The sequence below is a fragment of the Nicotiana attenuata genome, unplaced genomic scaffold (genome assembly GCF_001879085.1).
Source record: "Nicotiana attenuata strain UT unplaced genomic scaffold, NIATTr2, whole genome shotgun sequence".
In the NCBI taxonomy this organism is placed as follows: Eukaryota; Viridiplantae; Streptophyta; class Magnoliopsida; order Solanales; family Solanaceae; genus Nicotiana; species Nicotiana attenuata.
Genome location: NW_017672294.1, coordinates 163,143 through 181,376, shown reverse-complemented (window position 1 = coordinate 181,376; position 18,234 = coordinate 163,143). Strand labels below are relative to the sequence as shown.

Here is an 18,234-nt window from a genome sequence, read left to right as displayed (position 1 = left end):
AGGGTCGACGACGGAACGAATAACGAAACTTTACAACAACTTTTTCATAGACGTTCACTTGCATCACATACAGAAGTGCTCTGCAATAAGGTCACCCATAACACGGCGCTGATCTTTATATGTTTTGCCGCGTCCCTTTCCGCTCCGAAGAAGAAGGTTTGGATCTTCAATCTTATGTCGTGAGGTACGTGACCTATGTTAGGTCCATAAGATACCACGGCTTTTGGTGTTTTATGATTCACCTCCGAATAATGAGTAGGTAGTTATTTAGTGTGAGTTTTTGGGGATACAACTTGAAGAAGAGGCTCTTACATTCTTTGTTATTTTTTATTTCTGAAGTTGCAAAATTAGTAGGAACGGGATCAAATCCCCTTTAATGACTGCACAATGATTATATTTACGTGAATAAGAACAAGTAACTAATATCCGGTAATTGGGTTTTCTATCTATATCTATATCTATCTATCTGTATTATTAATTATAAAAGCACGAATGTTAGGAAGCTAAATGTTAAGAGACAAAAATATCCCTGATTTATTAATCGACCTTTTTGTCCTTTATAGTTAATATTTTCTTTTATGTAGCAATTTACTGATGGGTATAAATATAATTTTGGATTAGGACTAAGTAACCTTTTTCCGTTGGGACTCAATCCATTAAAAAATATAAAATTTTCCTTCAAAGAAACAACTCCATAATTGAAAAAAATTATAATATTTAGAATTATGATAATTACTTTTACGAGAAAAGTTGGAAAAATAGAATTCTATGAGCACTAAAAAGACTTGTCATATTGTGCATATGAGTACGGTCCTAATTTTGCCATTTATCACGATCAATTTGTACACTAGTTGACGTGTAGAATAATAAAAGTTTTAAAACTTTGTTCTTGTCCCTAATTATATGTTTCTTATTTGATATAACATATTATTAAATGGGCAAATATCACTTTTAGCCTACGGTCAAAGCTATTTACAATCGATACCTGCAAAAGTGTCCCCAAAGAAAACGCAAATCAAATAAAGAAAACAAAAAAATTAGAGGGGGGTCAAACTTATATATATAAATTTTACTGGGCCCGAAGTTTAAGAAAAAAAGAAAAGACTTTTGAACTTGTGGTGTAAAATGAGGCACATATATTTTTTGTGGTTATAAATGATTACATAAAAGTAAATTATTTTCAAATAGAAAGGGGCCATTCTTTTTTGCACGGGCTAAAAAGGAAATAGATTCACATAAATTGAAACAGGGTGAGTACATTTTTCTAGCTATTATTTTGAGAGTGGCTATATAATGTCATCTTCCCTTATTATTGTTGACTTTCGTATGTTACGTTTTCAAGAGGGATATCAATGTTGACAACAACAACTATAATCATAACTAAGCGTACAAAGTATTATAAGGGAACAAACACCAAAACACCAAAAGCATCGTATATAAAAAAAAGCATTAGTTAAGATACGACTACTACATTTCTTGTTTTCTATATTATAAGTACATATATCATTCGCAAGTTCAGATGATGATGTCGAATAATTTTAAATTTAAATATTATGTAAGTGTAATAGTATTTGAAGATTATTGCATTTTCTTTCACATCAACTGTTGCGTTCATATATATAATATTTTAAGTAATTTTAATTCTTGGTTCCTTAATATATATAAATAAGTGATTGAGAATCTACGTGAAAAGTATGAATATCAAAATTTTTAGCAATCAAACATCAACGTGCAATTGTTATCGTGCAACGCACGTTCATAGAAACTAGCCAACATTAACATATTAATGGCTGCCGCCTATTATGCCCTTCCATAATTAAATTATATCTTAAACATTAATGGCTAAAAAAGGAAAAACAATTCAAATATTGTAGAGTCCAAGTCAAAATATCATTCTTAGAGTCCAATTCGTAAAGAAAACGTATTCGTCCATTCATTATTTTAATGGAAATCAAATTCTATATTCATTATCTATAGTTCTATACTATAAATATTAGACAATCAAGTGTGAAGAAAATATTATCTATAGTTCGGCAAGTTAATTATGGGTTGGAACTTGGAACCAAATCAAGTCAAATATTAGATATATTTCAATTCCTCTCTACAGAACCAAGTATAAAATTCACCACAAATAGCAATGTTTACGCCTCAGGTTGTCAAAGTTAATTTATTTTGTGGCGTGATCACAAATTTTGAATATACCTTCCCATGAGTGTTTGTTGCATTCTCGAAGTGATTTTAAATCTTTTAACATAATTTCCAAAATGTTCAGTTTTATTTTATCTTTAGATTGTGTCAAAACTTTATTAATGAGTTAGTTTTGATAACATATATTGTTCTTTTTTTAAGAATGATTGAACTTCATATATATTTAGCATCGCTCACAAACGATAGTGAATAATATCGTATTTTAAAGTGAGTTTACAACTTTAATCGTATAACATTGTGATTCTAAAATATTTAATTAGTTTAATTTTTTCCTCCTATATTATGTCAAAAACGTTATTGATAACTTGATTTGAATTGTATATTATATTTTTATTTTAAAGAATTGATTATTAAACTTCTTACTTTGTGCATATTCAATAGCGTAAGCGATTGAAAGTTTATTATTTTCAATACGTATATAGAGACTAGTCTCTATGTATCTTTCGCTAACTCTTAAAAGATAAGGTAAAAAGAAATTTCTTCATATAACTTAATATTACCGGTTTCGAATTAATCAGCAAATATCTTACGCTAAATATCTTACACATATTAATATATGTTTTGCTAACGGTTAAAAAATAAGGTAAATATCCAAATCGATTAATCAGAACTTATTTGGATTGGATTTAGATTGACATTTCTTCGATTCAAAAATCGAAATCGAAACAAAAAATTTCATATCCAACTTAAACTGGCCGAATGCCCACCCCTACTTACAATCACATATCTTATTTTGCACCTTCAATAAACCTATATACTGTTTAAGCATACTCCAGTCTCCATGCCTCTTGCACATGTACACATTAGACAACCTTTACTTTCAACTATAACGTATTCATCTTAGTTTTAATATCATGACTAAGATCGTTCTCCCCCAATTGACCAAGGTAAAAATAAGAAAATCAAAGAAACTAATCACAAAAGCGAATAATAAATAATAGGAAAATTACCAGTTATGTCCATTTATAAGTAGCTCATTACAAAAATTGGCCAATTGATAAAATATTACTAATATTAGCCAAATTAGCCAATTAGCTATTTGTAGCAAAAAAATATCAAATTTTTTGCTTTGTTTTGAGTGGGTGTTATTAGAATAGATTGGGCACAACTTAAGGAGCTTGAATCTCAGTTTTGGGATGATTTGGTGAAGTTTTAAGGTTGTTTGAATTGAAAATTCGAAGTAAAAGCTGGACATGAAAAAAATAATAATATGTGTATCACACTGTGTATCATTTGTGTATCACATATGTATCATATTTGTATCAATTGTGTATCACATGTATATCCATGTATACCTGTGTGTGAGATACATGCGTGATACATGTTTGATACATGTGTCGCAAAAGACTTTTTTGAACTCGATTTAATTACGAATTTTGATACAAAAACCAGTCCAAATCACCTCCAATCTTCCTCAAATTTTGTATATTGACTTATCTACATATTTTCAATGAATTTCAACTATGCCCATTGAAAAAGTTCCTTTTTTGTTTAGATTTTTGGAATATTATATAGATTTTTGTATTTCATCACCTTATTTGCTACCCCGTCCATGAAATTTTCTTTCCGTCTTGTATCTAATGTTGTTAATCACGCTTAAAAATATGGAAGGTGATTTTTGCATGTGATTCTTTGAGACAAAGAACCCTATTATTTGGTTTTTCAATTTTTGTTGGCTAGTTTTGGTAAGTCTATGACTAATGGCTAGTGGTTTGTAAGTTAAGATTTATTTGGGACATTTGTGTAAGTTTCCCTAAATAATACCAGGCTATTGTCCTGTCTAACAATATATTCTCTTCGAGATAAAATAATTTTCAATGCATCTTACATATACAAAATGCTCCAACGAACCATCTTTTACTATTTAAATTAACACTCTCTAAGCAACAAAAAAAATTCAAATTAAACCAGACACAAATACTCAATCATATCACGTTTACGCAAGACCAGAAAATTAAAATTGAGATTAATTCAAAATCATTCAAGTAACCAGAGTTGTCTTGACCAAGTTGAATTGTTATAGTATTAGAACTTCGAATTCATATTAAGCTACGACTTTAAAAATTCTATTGTTACTTGACTTCAAACTCCCGTAAAGTAGGCACTACACAATACAGATTTAACCATACGCTAGTATTTTATTGAAGAAATAATTTTAATAAAGGGTATAAAAGTCAGTTAAAGCATGAATACAATGTTGGAAGAACAAAATAGCCCTACAATATAACTATACTATTGGATATAAATAGTAATATTATTATTTCCTTTTTGTTTTGAATTTAGTTTGATTTAGGAGAAAGAGCGTGTTTAGGAATTCTATTCAAATTGGTTTATGATTTCCAATTAACTTTTCCATCTTTTAGTTTATGTAGCGTTGGAATCGTCCATTATTAGGAGCAATGTAGCTTCAAAGGGTATAAAATACCGACTTTATGAGCGGACAAAGGAGAGAATGTAGGACAGGGAATTTAACTAAAGTTATAATAATGTCTAATTTATTTTCAAGAAGATAAAATACCTAGGATATTAGGACCGAGGATTTAAATTAAAGTTTTTTTAATGTTTAATTCTAATTTTAATGAAGATAAAATACCTAGGGTATTAGCCGTGTTATTTATTTTCAAGGGAGAGAATGTAGCAATCATAGATAGAAGCAAAATATTGAGCGACAAAAATATATCAATTTTTAAATAACAATAATTCGGATAAAGACGAAATATACCTATTTGATTGTACCACACCTGTTATTATTAAATGAATATTTTTTTCCTTTGAATAACATTGTAATTACAATCGATTTGCAGAGTTCCAAGGAAAGTTTTTTCAAGTTGGGATTCAATTTTTTACTCCCACCGTCTCAAATTATCTATCGTGTTTCTCTTTTACACACCTCTTAAGAAACACTAATTAGGAGGAAGGCTGGACTATTTTATCCTTCTTTATGTTATAAGATATAATCTCTCTTTATTGAATATTTATTCTATTTATAAGTTATCTCCATTTTCAAGAACAATTATTATTAAGGGTAAACTGAAAAATATAATTTATTCTGTCCTGGACTTCTAAAATGCCAAATAATATGAGACAACTCTTTTAAGAAAACACGACAGATAATTTGAGACGGAGGAAGTAACTTTAATTAACCAGAAATAGAAACTCTAAAAGTTTCAAAGCAAAACCTTATTTCTGTTGGGACTCATTTCCTTCTGTTAAAACCACTAAGTTCTTAAAGTAAAACCTTTCGGCGGTGGAATTTAAAATACACAATTTCTTTCCTTTTTCTATTTGTGTTGTACTTCTTTCACGAGTCATATATTTATTTGCTTGATATAAACATTCAATACGAATAAGTTCTAACCTAATTTTATATTGGTATTTTATTACCAAATTACTTCATTATATTTTCTTATGTGGGTCTTCTCTTTGAATGCTAATATCCGGTACACCATCTTCTAAAACTGGCACGAAATGCAATATCTTATCATAAAAATATTTCTCATAGTAATATTTTTCCTATCTATGTTTTGCAATAGTTTTAGGGGTTACACGTGTGAGGCACGTGATATAGAGACTAGTAAACCTAAAAAGGAGAAATCATATATATTTGTTGTAGTCTAAAACCATCATGATTTTGGTACTTTGAATTAATGCATAAGGAGAGTATCACATGATGAAAAATTATACGTTTTTTTTTGTTTTTATTTTTTTATGCGCCAGAAATTGTCTACATTCGGTAGCCGAAAGAATGTATAAAATTCTTATATATATATATATATATATATATATACAAAAAAATATAAATTTTTCTTACATTTTTTCGTCTATTATTTTGAGAACGGTTACACAATGTCATTCTCTTTTTTTCCTCTTAAAAGAGGCACAAGCGTTGGTATGTTCTAAAAACGGCTTAAATTGTTGGAATTACTTAGTCATGGGTTTACTATTCTACATTTTTTATTTGTACTGGGTTGAGCCCACATGTATGTATTTAATTTTTTCTATTTTTCCACTTAGTGGTTTTGGGCTTAGTTGGACTTCCGGGTCAAGTATATAGCATTACACATTGTATTAGACATTTTGGTTCATTCAGTCATTTTTTCCAGAACATTCTAATAAAAAGACTTTCTCTTCTCTCTTCTAAGCACGATGAACCCTAGGTCGAAATTTCATTGATTTTACTGGATTTTCTGCTGTTAACATGGTATCAGAGCGAGGAATCTCATAAGGCTCGTGATTCTCTATTCTCCGATGGTAACCTCGACGAGTTTCACCGGAGATTTCTTCTTCGTCGTCAATTTGTTCGACCGTTAGTTCATTTTGTGTGTTGAAGAATTGGTTGTTTCAGAGTTTCTTTATCTCAGCTGATTGGCGTCTATTGAGGTTTTGGAGTTTCGATTCTGATGATTTCGTCTTCAATTTCAAGCTCTTCGTTCATTCAATTTTCGGTTAGGTTTTGCTGATTTGTCAGACTTCTTCACTATTTCAACGGATTTAGTGTTTGTGCGAGTTGTTTACAAGGCCGTATTCTTCCGGTTGCGAAGAATTTGGTACACTCTTTCCTCATCTTCATATCTATTGTATGATTTAGGTTTTTTTTGTGTTACTTTTGTGGTTGAAACCTAAATCTGTGTGAGATTGGTTCTTCTTTCAAGTTTTGTTTTTTTCCTGATTAATGGCCATCACAACCGAAACCTCGACCTCTTCTACCTCCGATAACTCCCCTTCCCTTGATCATGGAACTCCGAGTTCTCGTCTTCCTTTTCATCCTGATGATTACACACACCCATGTCATCCCTTATATGTGCATCCATCTGATTTGTTGGGATCTTCCTTAGTTACTGAGCCTTTTGATGGCTCTTGCTATGGCAGTTGGCGTAGGTCAATCCTAGTTGCCTTATTTGTTAGGAACAAGTTGGATTTCATTCATGGGACTTCTGAGAGACCTCTTGAAGGTTATCCTCTACTTCGCCAATGGCAAAGGTGCAATGACCTGGTTGTTGCATGGCTTGCCAATTATATTACTAAGGACATTCACCGCACTGTTGTGTATTCTGAGTATGCAACAGACATCTGGAAGGAACTTGAGGCTAGTTATGGGCAAGCTGATGGTGCAAGGGTGTTTGAATTGAAAAAAGAGATAGCTCATATCTCTCAGGGCTCTCTTGACATAGCTGCATACTTCAACAAGCTAAAGCAGCTCTGGGATGAGCTTGTGTCCTTGTCTGCTAACTCAGACAATAGGTGTACATGTGGTGGTAGTGTCAAGTCTGAGGCAGAATAGAGGGTCTATCAATTTCTTATGGGACTCAATGATACATATGTGCAAGTTAGGAGCAACATACTCATGATAAAGCCTCTTCCTTCCATTGACACTATGTACAGTATTCTTTTGAGTGATGAGAAACAGAGACAGGTGTCTGCTGCTTCCCACTTTTCTTCAGAATCTGCCTCTTTCAATGCTGGGGTTTCCAAACAACCATATGCTCCCAGGGTGAGTTTTGATTCCCAGAAGTCATCCATCATTTGCAAATATTGTAAGAAGCCTGGTCACAGTATTGGGAAATGCTATAAGCTACATGGTTTTCCACAAGGTTTCAAATTCACTAAAACTTTTGGTCCCAGAAAGGCTTCAGCACATGTGGCAGTCGATTTCTCTTCCTCTCAGCAATGTATTTCTGATTCAACTACTGGTCCTCTCAACTGTTCTGAACCATCTGTTGGAGTTCCTGGTTTGACAAAGGCACAATATTCCCAGTTGATTCATCTTCTACAACAGACTCATGTCAACCCTGATTCATCTACATCTCTCATGGCTTCAACACACTTTGCTGGTAGGGTGGCTACTCACAGTGTTTTACTTAAACCTGCTTTGTTTTCCCAAGTCACTCTTTCTAATTGGATAATAGATTCTGGTGCATCTGATCATATGACCTCTCTTAAATCTCTTCTCTTTAATATACAACCCCTTGCTATTCCTTGTCTTGTTTCTCTTCCAAATGGCTACAAGGTTAAGGTCTACAATTGTGGCTCTCTAACCTTATTCCCCAATTTCACTTTGCATAATGTGCTTTATGTCCCTAGTTTTCAATATAACCTCATTTCAGTCCATCAGTTGGTCAGTCAATTTGATGGGATTGCACAGTTTACTAAGGCTTTGTGTGTCTTACAAGGCCCTTCTCTGAAGAAACGACTGGCTCTTGGTAAACTGGACAATGGCCTATACAAGCTGTAGATTCCTGTGTTTACTTCATCAAATTATGTTTCTAGTGTTGGTCTTACTCTTCCTAATTCTGTTACATGTGATGTTTCAAATAATTCTGTTGCATGTGATGTTTCAAATACTTTTGTTGCTCCAGATTGTAATTCTGCTCATGCTATTTCTAATAAAATGGATGTTCTTTGGCATTTTAGGCTTGGGCATATTCCTTTTTCTAGAATGAAGAATATATCTGTTATTAGTTCCTCTCTTTCTAGCAAACAATCCTTCCCTTGCTCGGTGTGTCCCCTAGCAAGGCAAACTAGACTCATCTTCTCTGACAGTGCCATTCATTCCACAGCTCCTTTCCAGTTGATCCACGTTGATACCTGGGGCCCCTATCATTCTCCCACTTCTAATGGTGCTAGATATTTCCTCACCATTGTGGATGACTACTCTCGGGCAACCTGGACTCACCTTTTGGGAGCCAAAAGCAATGCTTTTGATCTCCTCAAGAGTTTCATTGCCATGGTAGAAACTCATTTTCATTCTCATGTACAAATTGTTAGGAGTGACAATGCTTGGGAATTGGGGTCCAGTTCCACTGGTTCTAAATTATTTCAGAAAAAGGGATCATTCACCAAACATCTTGCCCTCACACTCCTCAGCAAAATGGTGTTGCCGAAAGAAAACACAGACACTTGCTAGAAACTGCCAGGGCCTTGTTGTTTCAGTCCAAGTTGCCTGCTTCTTTTTGGGGGGATTGCATCCTCACTGCCACTTATCTTATTAACAGATTCCCCACCTCTCTCTTGAAGAATAAAACTCCTTTTGAATTGCTCTATGGGAAGCCTCCTTCTTATTCTCACCTTAGATCCTTTGGTTGTTTATGTTATACCACTATTCCTAAGGTCCATAGAGACAAATTTGCTCTTAGGTCTGTTCCTTGTGTTTTTCTGAGGTACCCTTTTGCTAAGAAAGGTTACAAGTTATACAATCTTGTCTCCAAGTCATCCTTTGTTTCCAGAGATGTCCTTTTTCATGAACACATTTTTCCTTTCTCTACTCCCTCCTTTGATTTTCCTACCCCTTACACCTTTACTTCTTCTTCTGTTTCTGATGATTGTGTTTCTGCTCCTCCCAGCTCCACTTTTCAGTCTTTTGACCATGTTCCTTCTCCTCCTTCTCCTACTCCTCCTTCTCCTATCCCCCCACTTCATGTTTCTTCCCCTGTTGCTTCTGCTCCTCCTGCTGTTATCCCTCTTAGAAAGTCTTCTAGGCCACATAATCCTCCTGGCTATCTCTCTGATTATGTTTGCCAACTTCCACTTTCCTCTTCTTCTTCTCTTTCTGTTTCCTCTTCTCCTCCTACATCTGTTCCTCTAATGTTTGAGCCATCCTCCTATTCTCAGGCTGCCTCTGTGCCTGAGTGGCAGGATGCCATGAGAGCTGAATTTGCAGCCTTGGAGGCCTATGGCACTTGGTCCATTGTTGACTTGCCTCCTGGTAAGAAGCCTATTGGTTGTAAGTGGGTGTACAAAATCAAACATAGGGCTGATGGTACTGTTGAAAGGTATAAGGCTAGATTGGTTGTCAGGGGTGATACCCAAGTTGAAGGGATTGATTTCCATGAGACTTTCTCCCCTGTGGTGAAAATGTCCACTATTAAGACAGTGGTTGCTGTAGCAATGAAGAAGCATTTGCCCCTCTTCCAACTTGATGTCAACAATATTTTTCTGCATGGTGACCTTGATGAGGAGGTGTTCATGAGGTTGCCTCCTGGTTACTCAGTTACTCCTCTTTCAAGTTCTGGACAGTTGGTTTGCAAACTTCACAAGTCCCTTTATGGGCTTAGGCAGGCCTCCGGGCAATGGTATGCCAAGCTCTCCCAAGCTCTTTCTTCTAGGGGCTATCATCATTCTCTTAATGACTACTCTCTCTTCACTAAGGTTTCTGGGGGCTCTATTGTGGTACTTATCGTTTATGTGGATGATATTATCCTCACAGGCACTGATTCTGCTGAGATTTCTTCCTTAAAGTCTTTCCTTGATGATCAATTTAAGATCAAAGATCTTGGCTCACTCAGTTATTTCTTGGGCATTGAGGTGTCATATTCAGATTATGGGGTTCTTTTACATCAGAAGAAATTTGTTTCTGACCTTCTCTTGGAGTTTCACTGTTCAGATGTTGCTTCTGTGGTCTCTCCCCTCCCTTTGAATGCTAAGCTTCAAGCCAAGGGGGGCAGTCTTCTCCCTAAACCTGAAGTTTACAGATCCTTGGTGGGCAAACTTAATTTTCTTACTAATACAAGGCATGCTTTGTTGTTCAACACTTGTCTCAGTTTATGCAGTCTCCTTGCCTGCCCCATTTGGAGGCAGCTCTCCATCTTTTAAAATACCTCAAGGGTACTGCTGATTTTGGTGTTTTTTTCAACAACTCTTCTGATCTTTCTGTGGCTGCTTATTGTGATAGTGACTGGGCTGCCTGCCCTGACACCAGACGCTCTGTCACTGGTTTTTGTCTGCTATTGGGGGGTAGTCTGGTTTGCTGGAAGTCTAAGAAGCAGCCTGTGGTGTCTATGTCTTCTGCTGAGGCTGAGTATAGGCTATGAGTAAAGCTGTTGGGGAAATTACTTGGCTGCATAGGCTGCTTTTGGATTTGGGTGTCTCTTGTCCTTCTGTTCCATTGTTTTCTGACAGCCAAGCTGCCATTCATATTGCGAGGAATCCTGTTTTCCATGAGCGCACTAAACATATTGAATTGGATTGTCATCTTGTTCGCGCCAAACTTGTTGAGGGCCTCATTCATTTGCTGCATACTTCTTCCTCCACTCAGCTCGCGGATATCTTCACCAAGGTTTTGGCCGGGGCTGCTCATCATGGTCTTCTTTCCAAGTTGGGGGTGTTCTCCCCCTCCAACTTGAGGGGGGGTGTTGGAATTACTTAGTCATGGGTTTACTATTCTACATTTTTTATTTGTACTGGGCTGAGCCCACATGTATGTATTTAATTTTTTCTGTTTTTCCACTTAGTAGTTTTGGGCTTAATTGGACTTCCGGGTCAAGTATATAGCATTACACATTGTATTAGACATTTTGATTCATTCAGTCATTTTTTCCATAACATTCTAATTAAAAAGACTTTCTCTTCTCTCTTCTAAGCACGATGAACCCTAGGTCGAAATTTCATTGATTTTACTGAATTTTCTGCTGTTAACAATCTTTTAGAAAAATAGTGTTTATAATAATATTTTATAAGAGGTATGATTTTTCAATCAAAATGGCTCGCAAATTTTGATGTTAACTATTGTGATTTTATACTGTAATTTTTTATCAATACATTTATTGTTTGTTTTCTTTGATTTTAGATTTGTTTATACATAGTTTTCCGCTGAAAATTTCATCATAATGGTCCTCATGTCAATATGATCGATTTGCATTCTAAAATTGACACTTCTATCATATAAAATACAGTACAGTGATGTATTTCAGAGATATAATTGCATCACATCATTTGTCCATCGATTGCCCTTAGCTTCAACTCCATAAGTTGCGTCGTTGCAGTTCCTATTACAATCTTTTTTTACACGATGGTTGAGTCAATTGTTTCCAAGAAAAAAGGCAATGATGACATATAGACCCCAAATTTTGGAATCAATATCAAATTAATAGACGTTAGACCTTTCTAGAAGAGAATGAATTGTAAATGTAATTTGCCTTAAAGAAGTGAGATTGCTTTAGTTCATTAAAGAGAAAGGATAAATAAGATTAGGATTAACTTAGGCATTTCAAGAAGCCTCCTAATCTAGTATAAAGTGACTCGTTCCACATCCTAAAAACAAAAACTTCCACATCTAAACCAAAACCAAAATTGACATACAAAATACAAGCCCAAAAATGACATGTAAATATTAGCCTACTGCTTCGACAAGCCGGTAATAACACAGACCATCTTGTAAGACATGGACAGAAGTAATGCTCTTACCATCTCGGTCCAATGAATTGTTCACGGTTGAGTAATCTTGACTGTCTGAAGCTTGGTTTTACGATAGCTAATGAATGCTGAGGAATTGCAAGCCCCAATTACTGTCTCAAGTACATGAATCTGTCTCCAGTATAAGACGATAGTACGGAACCAGTTGACTTCATGTCGCTCAACTCTTGGAAGCATGATAAAATTGTTACAACCGAATTTCCATACTAGTCCCGCAATACATGGCCAGAACATGTTCACAGTGGTCCCAATGACACCAATTGAAAAGCTACAGGAAGCATCAAGAAGATTGGCCAATTAACTGGAAAGGGGGCAAATAATATGTAAGCTATTGAAATATCCTGAAACTAGTGAGCATTGTCATTTGTCAAGATTTAAGTTTCTAAAGCTGTAGTCTTTCATTAAAACAAATATCATAAACAGTCCTATACTAGTTGACAAACAAAAGCAGAAATCCTAGAAGGAGCATACCAATGAGCCAATAAGGCAAAGAGACTGTCACTTCGCATCACTTGCAGAGCACAAATATCGAAGCAAATATTCATTAGAGGAACATGTATCAGCCAAATCTTGATGCAACCTAGTAATTGCCTTCTGCAACGATTTTAGAGCAGGAAGCAAGTTTCTGTAATTCTGCTGAATAGAATGGCCATGGATTTTGCAAAGTTCCTACCAGACATGCAAAAGGATTAAAAACTGACAGATACGTAAAATCCTTGTCAGGGTAAGGAAGAACAAAGAGGTGTAGCATTTTATAAGAAACCTGACACCATCTGAGAATGAACTCCAAATGCGGGGAGTTCTCCAGCAGATATGCCAATGCCTCGACTAATCTCTGAATATATTTAACAGGGACTGAGGAAGCTACGGCTGGTATATCTGCAGGACCGACACCAATAATGCACTTCTTAATCAAACCGTCTTCATTTAAACGTAAGCTAAGAATCAATGCTCGACTAGTCTGATTTTCTTTTAGTGCTGCATCAACGGCCTGTAAAGCAAAGTACATACATAAGTGTTATGGAAATGTGTCTATGCACGGATGCCATGGTTGAAGAGTCATTCATCCAATCTACATGATGTTTTTGTTTCTGAAAGCCAAGATACAATAAATTTGGATGTCATTTCCTTCAATCTCAGTCTATGAACATCTCCTGATGGTTTCAGAACTTTTCTTTTTATAATAAGGGTTTCAGAAGTTTATTTTATATGAAGACTTACTTCTGGAGTAACATCTATGTCCAGATCAGTGGGGTCAAAGATAAAAGACTCATCCATAGAATAAATCAAGACCCCTTCCGTAGTTGCAGCTGCCCAACTCCTGCCAGTCGGGGCAATTCTCAGGCATTTTGTACGAATAACTGGTCTTCCATGGTTGGGCATTGACCCAGGCAAGTCATATGCCAATTTATTTCTCACTTGCTTATCAATGCCTTCTTCAGTATCACTATTATCATCATCAATTAGATTGAGCGGACCACTCTCTGTCATGTTTTTGGAGTTCAAAATGTCCAGAACCCCATCCAAGGAAAGATTGTGGGTTATCTGGAAGCGACGCAGCAACACCTGCAAGGTAATAGGATTTTCTTTCCCAGTCAAGCAATGATGCACTCAAAAGCAAGAGAAGAATTTTTACAGGATCATGACACAAAAATCTCATATCAGCACGAAACAAGAGGTACCAATCGAGAAAAGTAATTTGGGAAAGATTTTATCCATCTCTAATCACTAACATAGGTATAAAATTATTAACACCATGGGTCTTCACAACTATCAACAATCAGAACATAATGATTGCTCATAAGCTTTTGTATTTCAGAGGTCTGTTTGTACCTGTATCTTTTTATTCTATATATCGCAATTCACGTGACAACATTGACTTTGGGAATCACTTAAGCAATCTATAAACTAGGGTAAGTTTTACAAAAACAATAAGTACAAATAAATAGCAACATATAATCAATGAATCTACAAGCTTTTCAGTTCAAACTCAACAATAGAACAAACCTACTTAAGAGATGAAGAAGACACTAACCCACTACCAAATCAAACTTAATTCAATTTGAGCACATCTTACACAATAGTTGTCATATCCCTATTTTGGGAAGTAAGCGAAGGCAATTATAAAATTGTTTTATTGGGTTTTAAAAAAAACTTATTAGCTAAGAGAGAATACATTAATTCAAAAGATCATGCAGTATATTTAATACCAGCTTCCCTAAGCAATAATATGTAACATCGAAAGAAACCACACACCTGATCAGCAACATCATACATACAAATGTATTTGCTATTTCCACCAGCTAATATATAGCTCCCATCAGCAGAATAACACAAGGTTGTGAAGCACTTTCCAGAAGTTGAGTTAGCTGCTGATCTACGATCAGTCATGAGACGTCCACCTGCAATATCCCTTCGGCCTTCAATTGTGTACATCAGCAGACCCTCAATTGGATCCCAGAAATGAATATGTCCATCCAGGGTGCTACATGCCAGCTGCTTTCCATCAGGACGATAAACAGCTGTGAGGACATCATGAGTGTGAGGAAATGTTTCAACTGCTCCTTTTCCTTCAAATACGTCCCACAAGCGAACAGTTTTGTCCCATGACGAGGAAGCCAAAATAGCCTATGGAAAACCAGAAAAAGTTAATCACGCTCTACAAAATTAATGGACTATATTGATTTATGGTGCATAGCAAAATATTGTCAATGACAGTGTAGAGGAATGAAAATAGGGACATAACCTGACCTAAAATATTCCTTTTTATTTATAAAAAAATATTTCCTGAATCTTGAATTAGAAAAATACTCACATTAGAAGGAGAAAACATTAGCCCATGAACAGGACCCTCATGACCGCTAAGAACATCTAGCAATCTGCCCGTCTTCATTGACCAGACAAAGATCTATGAAAAAAACCAAAGATAATATATTTGCATCAATAGCAAAACAGAAGATAATATTATAATTATTAAAAACAAATAATGGTACAATGCATGATCAAAACACAATCAGAACCGTAGTACCTCAAATGAGTCAAGGGTTCCAGCACATATCACTTCACCACTCTGATCAGAAGCTAAAGAAACAAATTGCTTAGATGTAGGGGTAGTAAATGTTCTGAAGTTTCTATATCTGAAGAGATCCCACGCGCGAACTGTCCCATCCAAAGAGGCACTTAATAGACAATGGTTGCTAGCCATGAAATGAAGTGCAGCAACTGCATTTGTGTGCTCAGAGAATGTTACAAAGCAGAAACCCGATGAAACAGTCCAGACCTGCAAAGCATAGATAGCGAATATTTTAGCTTTAGTGTAGACCTATGTTAAGTGAAACTGAAGATGGAGAAAAGTGGGAATTATTAGGTAGAAAAAAGAGGGAATCATTAGGTTCTAGCAATCTACAATACACACAGAGTCCTCCTATATAAACAATTTGAAAATATAACCTGAAAGAAATGGTTGCTTCAGTAGTTTGATGGATTGAAATACTACATGAGCTTATAACTATGGTGTCCCTAGCAAACTACAATAGATGCTATCTTCAAGTTTTGCCTCATATGCCGTGACTACTACTTCTGAAACTCTTTACATAACTTGCATAAACTAATTACACTACCATTGACAGTGCATAAGCTAAACAATCATTTTCACACATAAAAGCACCTCTAAATCCCTTTACCTTAATTTTGTTATCATCTGCTCCAGTGGCCAAGAGCTGAGAATCCGGTGAATATGCAAGGCAGTTTACATCAAAATAGTGCCCCTGTTGCTTCAGTATGTAACTCTCTGACTTCCACTCCCATACAAGCAACTGTCCGAGCCTTGCACATCCGAAAGTCAACCAATTCCCGAGATCATTAAAAACAGCCGTGGTAATCTTCTCTCTCGAGATGGACAACAAGTGAATGCACACGAAATCAGGCATTTGATACAGACCAAAGACCCCATTAGAAAAACCAACAACGATCATATCAAGACCCCTATGATAATCACAAGCCGATAACTTTGCTGGTGCTTGCATGAAGAAGTCTTTCTTTATCAACTCCCATTTCAGTCTGTGCAACTGAAATCTATCTTCTACGTCCAATGTATCACCATCTTTCCCATCAAAATTCTTCCTTTTTTTAACCGCTCCACCACTATCAGCTTCTACATTATTCCCTTGCACTTGGTCTGGTGTACCTGGTGATTCTGGCTCTGAAATAACCTCCACTGGTTCATCAAAATTTCCATTTCCATCAATTTCACTGCAGCCCCAGCTAAAAATGGCACCATCACGGGATACGGTATAAACTCTACAAACCTTATTAGTTTTCTTATCAGTTCCAAAGAAAGCACCTATAATCACATCCCTATGGCCTAAAAATAGAAACGGCTTATTATATTTAACTGATTTTTTCAAACAAAAGAGCCTCACAGTTAGGTCTTTAGACCCGGCCAGCACGTAATCAGAATCAGGGCTCCAATCTAGCGACGTGATTTTATCATTACAATCGGAGAATGTCCTAATCAACTCAAACGGAAAGAACTCTTTTCTAAAACCAGGCGAGCGCCAAATTTGCAGGAGCTTACCGGCAGCAACGGCGATGAGCTGTCCGTTGGGGCTAAACTTGGCAGCCGCAACGGGATGCTTGAATGTGATGCGGTGAAGGACAGCGCGGCGGCGGAGGTTGATGAAGAGGCAACGGTTGTTTTCGTCGATAGCGAGGAGGAATACGCCGTCAGGCGACGCCGCGAATCGGCGAAGATTGGAGGAGGACTGGGACGGCAACGTGATGGTTTCGGATTTGATGAGGTCAGTGACGGAGACACGGTTACCGACGGGGGAAACTAGAAGTGTGTTGTTCACTACAACGGCATTGCCGCCTCTGTAAGGAGCTCCGAGAAGGTTCTGGAACCGGTAATTCATGGATTATACAGTAAGAATCGAGGGTATGAGTATAGTAGAGAGAGATGAGGAAGTGAAGTAGTAATTGACGAAGACAGTAGTGGCACAGCGAAGCATAAAATATTACCGGCGTTGCTAAACCCCTAGTTAAGACGACGGCAGTTTTTTAAACCCTAAATTGAAACTGCCGGTTCTGCTTTTTTCTTTTTCGGGTCAAACCCAATTTTTAAACGGTTGAGACTTCTTAAATATTACGGGGCAAGTGCACTCGATCTCATGGGTGCTATTTAGAAATTAGTCATTATTTATTTTATTATGATATTTAAACTAAAAATTTTAACTTCAGGACTATCAACACATTTTTATCCTGAAAATTTTAATTGAAAAACTGAAATGTAGGATTGCTAAACAGCAGTCCTTTAGAGTGGCTACCTGGTGTCATTTCTACAATAATTATACGCACATATATTTACATCAAATCAATTAATATAAAATAATTAATTTTATTACGTATATTTATCATTTTAGTATGATCAAGCTTACACCACTTCAAAAGAAAGAAAATATGTATGAACATTCATGGTTACACAAAATTAAACAATTTAATTTTAGCATTTAAAATAAATGTTAGTAACATGTACGCATATTCCTCGAATATGATAATTGCTAAGCTTTTTTTGTTTTTCTCTTCGGGAAATGCTAACATGTCAAATGATAAAGGGGTACCAAAGGTAAAACCATGAAAGTTGTTGATATCGTAGTGCCTATTGTAAAACCATGGACATAGTTATTTGCATTTATTCATTTTTTTAATTCTTTTTTTTTATATATATAAAGGGAAGGGACGAGAAATAATGAGAATGCGACGTTCAAACTTGCATCAATTATGTGAGTCCAGTTAGATCTCTTACTTCACTATATCAAGTTTTTTCGGAACTAAATTTTA

The 18,234-nt window shown here is 35.8% G+C and overlaps 2 protein-coding genes across 3 annotated transcripts; one reads left to right on the top strand and one right to left on the bottom strand.

Moving 5' to 3' along the window:
• The first annotated feature begins 6,880 nt into the window (after positions 1 to 6,880).
• LOC109212627 lies at positions 6,881 to 7,489 on the top strand. Its single transcript, XM_019376294.1, has one exon. It carries the CDS (start codon positions 6,881 to 6,883, stop codon positions 7,487 to 7,489), a length of 609 nt encoding a protein of 202 aa, XP_019231839.1.
• Positions 7,490 to 12,102: 4,613 nt separating this feature from the next.
• LOC109212629 (periodic tryptophan protein 2 homolog) lies at positions 12,103 to 17,511 on the bottom strand. 2 transcript variants are annotated; one of them, XM_019376295.1, is made up of 8 exons: positions 16,080 to 17,511; positions 15,425 to 15,676; positions 15,212 to 15,304; positions 14,653 to 15,024; positions 13,618 to 13,962; positions 13,160 to 13,387; positions 12,868 to 13,065; positions 12,103 to 12,697 (listed from the first exon to the last, which is right to left on the bottom strand). In XM_019376295.1, exons 1-7 carry the CDS (start codon positions 17,307 to 17,309, stop codon positions 12,895 to 12,897), a joined length of 2,691 nt encoding a protein of 896 aa, XP_019231840.1. In that variant the 5' UTR covers positions 17,310 to 17,511; the 3' UTR covers positions 12,103 to 12,697; positions 12,868 to 12,894. The 2 variants fall into 2 exon arrangements, with proteins under 2 accessions (XP_019231840.1, XP_019231841.1); XM_019376296.1 differs by having other exon boundaries at positions 12,103 to 12,664.
• Between the last annotated feature and the right edge of the window lie 723 nt (positions 17,512 to 18,234).

Coding starts and splice junctions, on each gene's coding strand:
- LOC109212627 (XM_019376294.1), top strand. CDS start 6,881: ATGGCCATCACAACCGAAACCTCGACCTCTTCTACCTCCGATAACTCC.
- LOC109212629 (XM_019376295.1), bottom strand. CDS start 17,309: ATGAATTACCGGTTCCAGAACCTTCTCGGAGCTCCTTACAGAGGCGGC. Junction 15,305..15,424: donor GAACCCTTGACTCATTTGAG/GTACTACGGTTC, acceptor TTTTTTTCATAG/ATCTTTGTCTGGTCAATGAA. Junction 13,066..13,159: donor TCATTCTCAGATGGTGTCAG/GTTTCTTATAAA, acceptor CATGTCTGGTAG/GAACTTTGCAAAATCCATGG.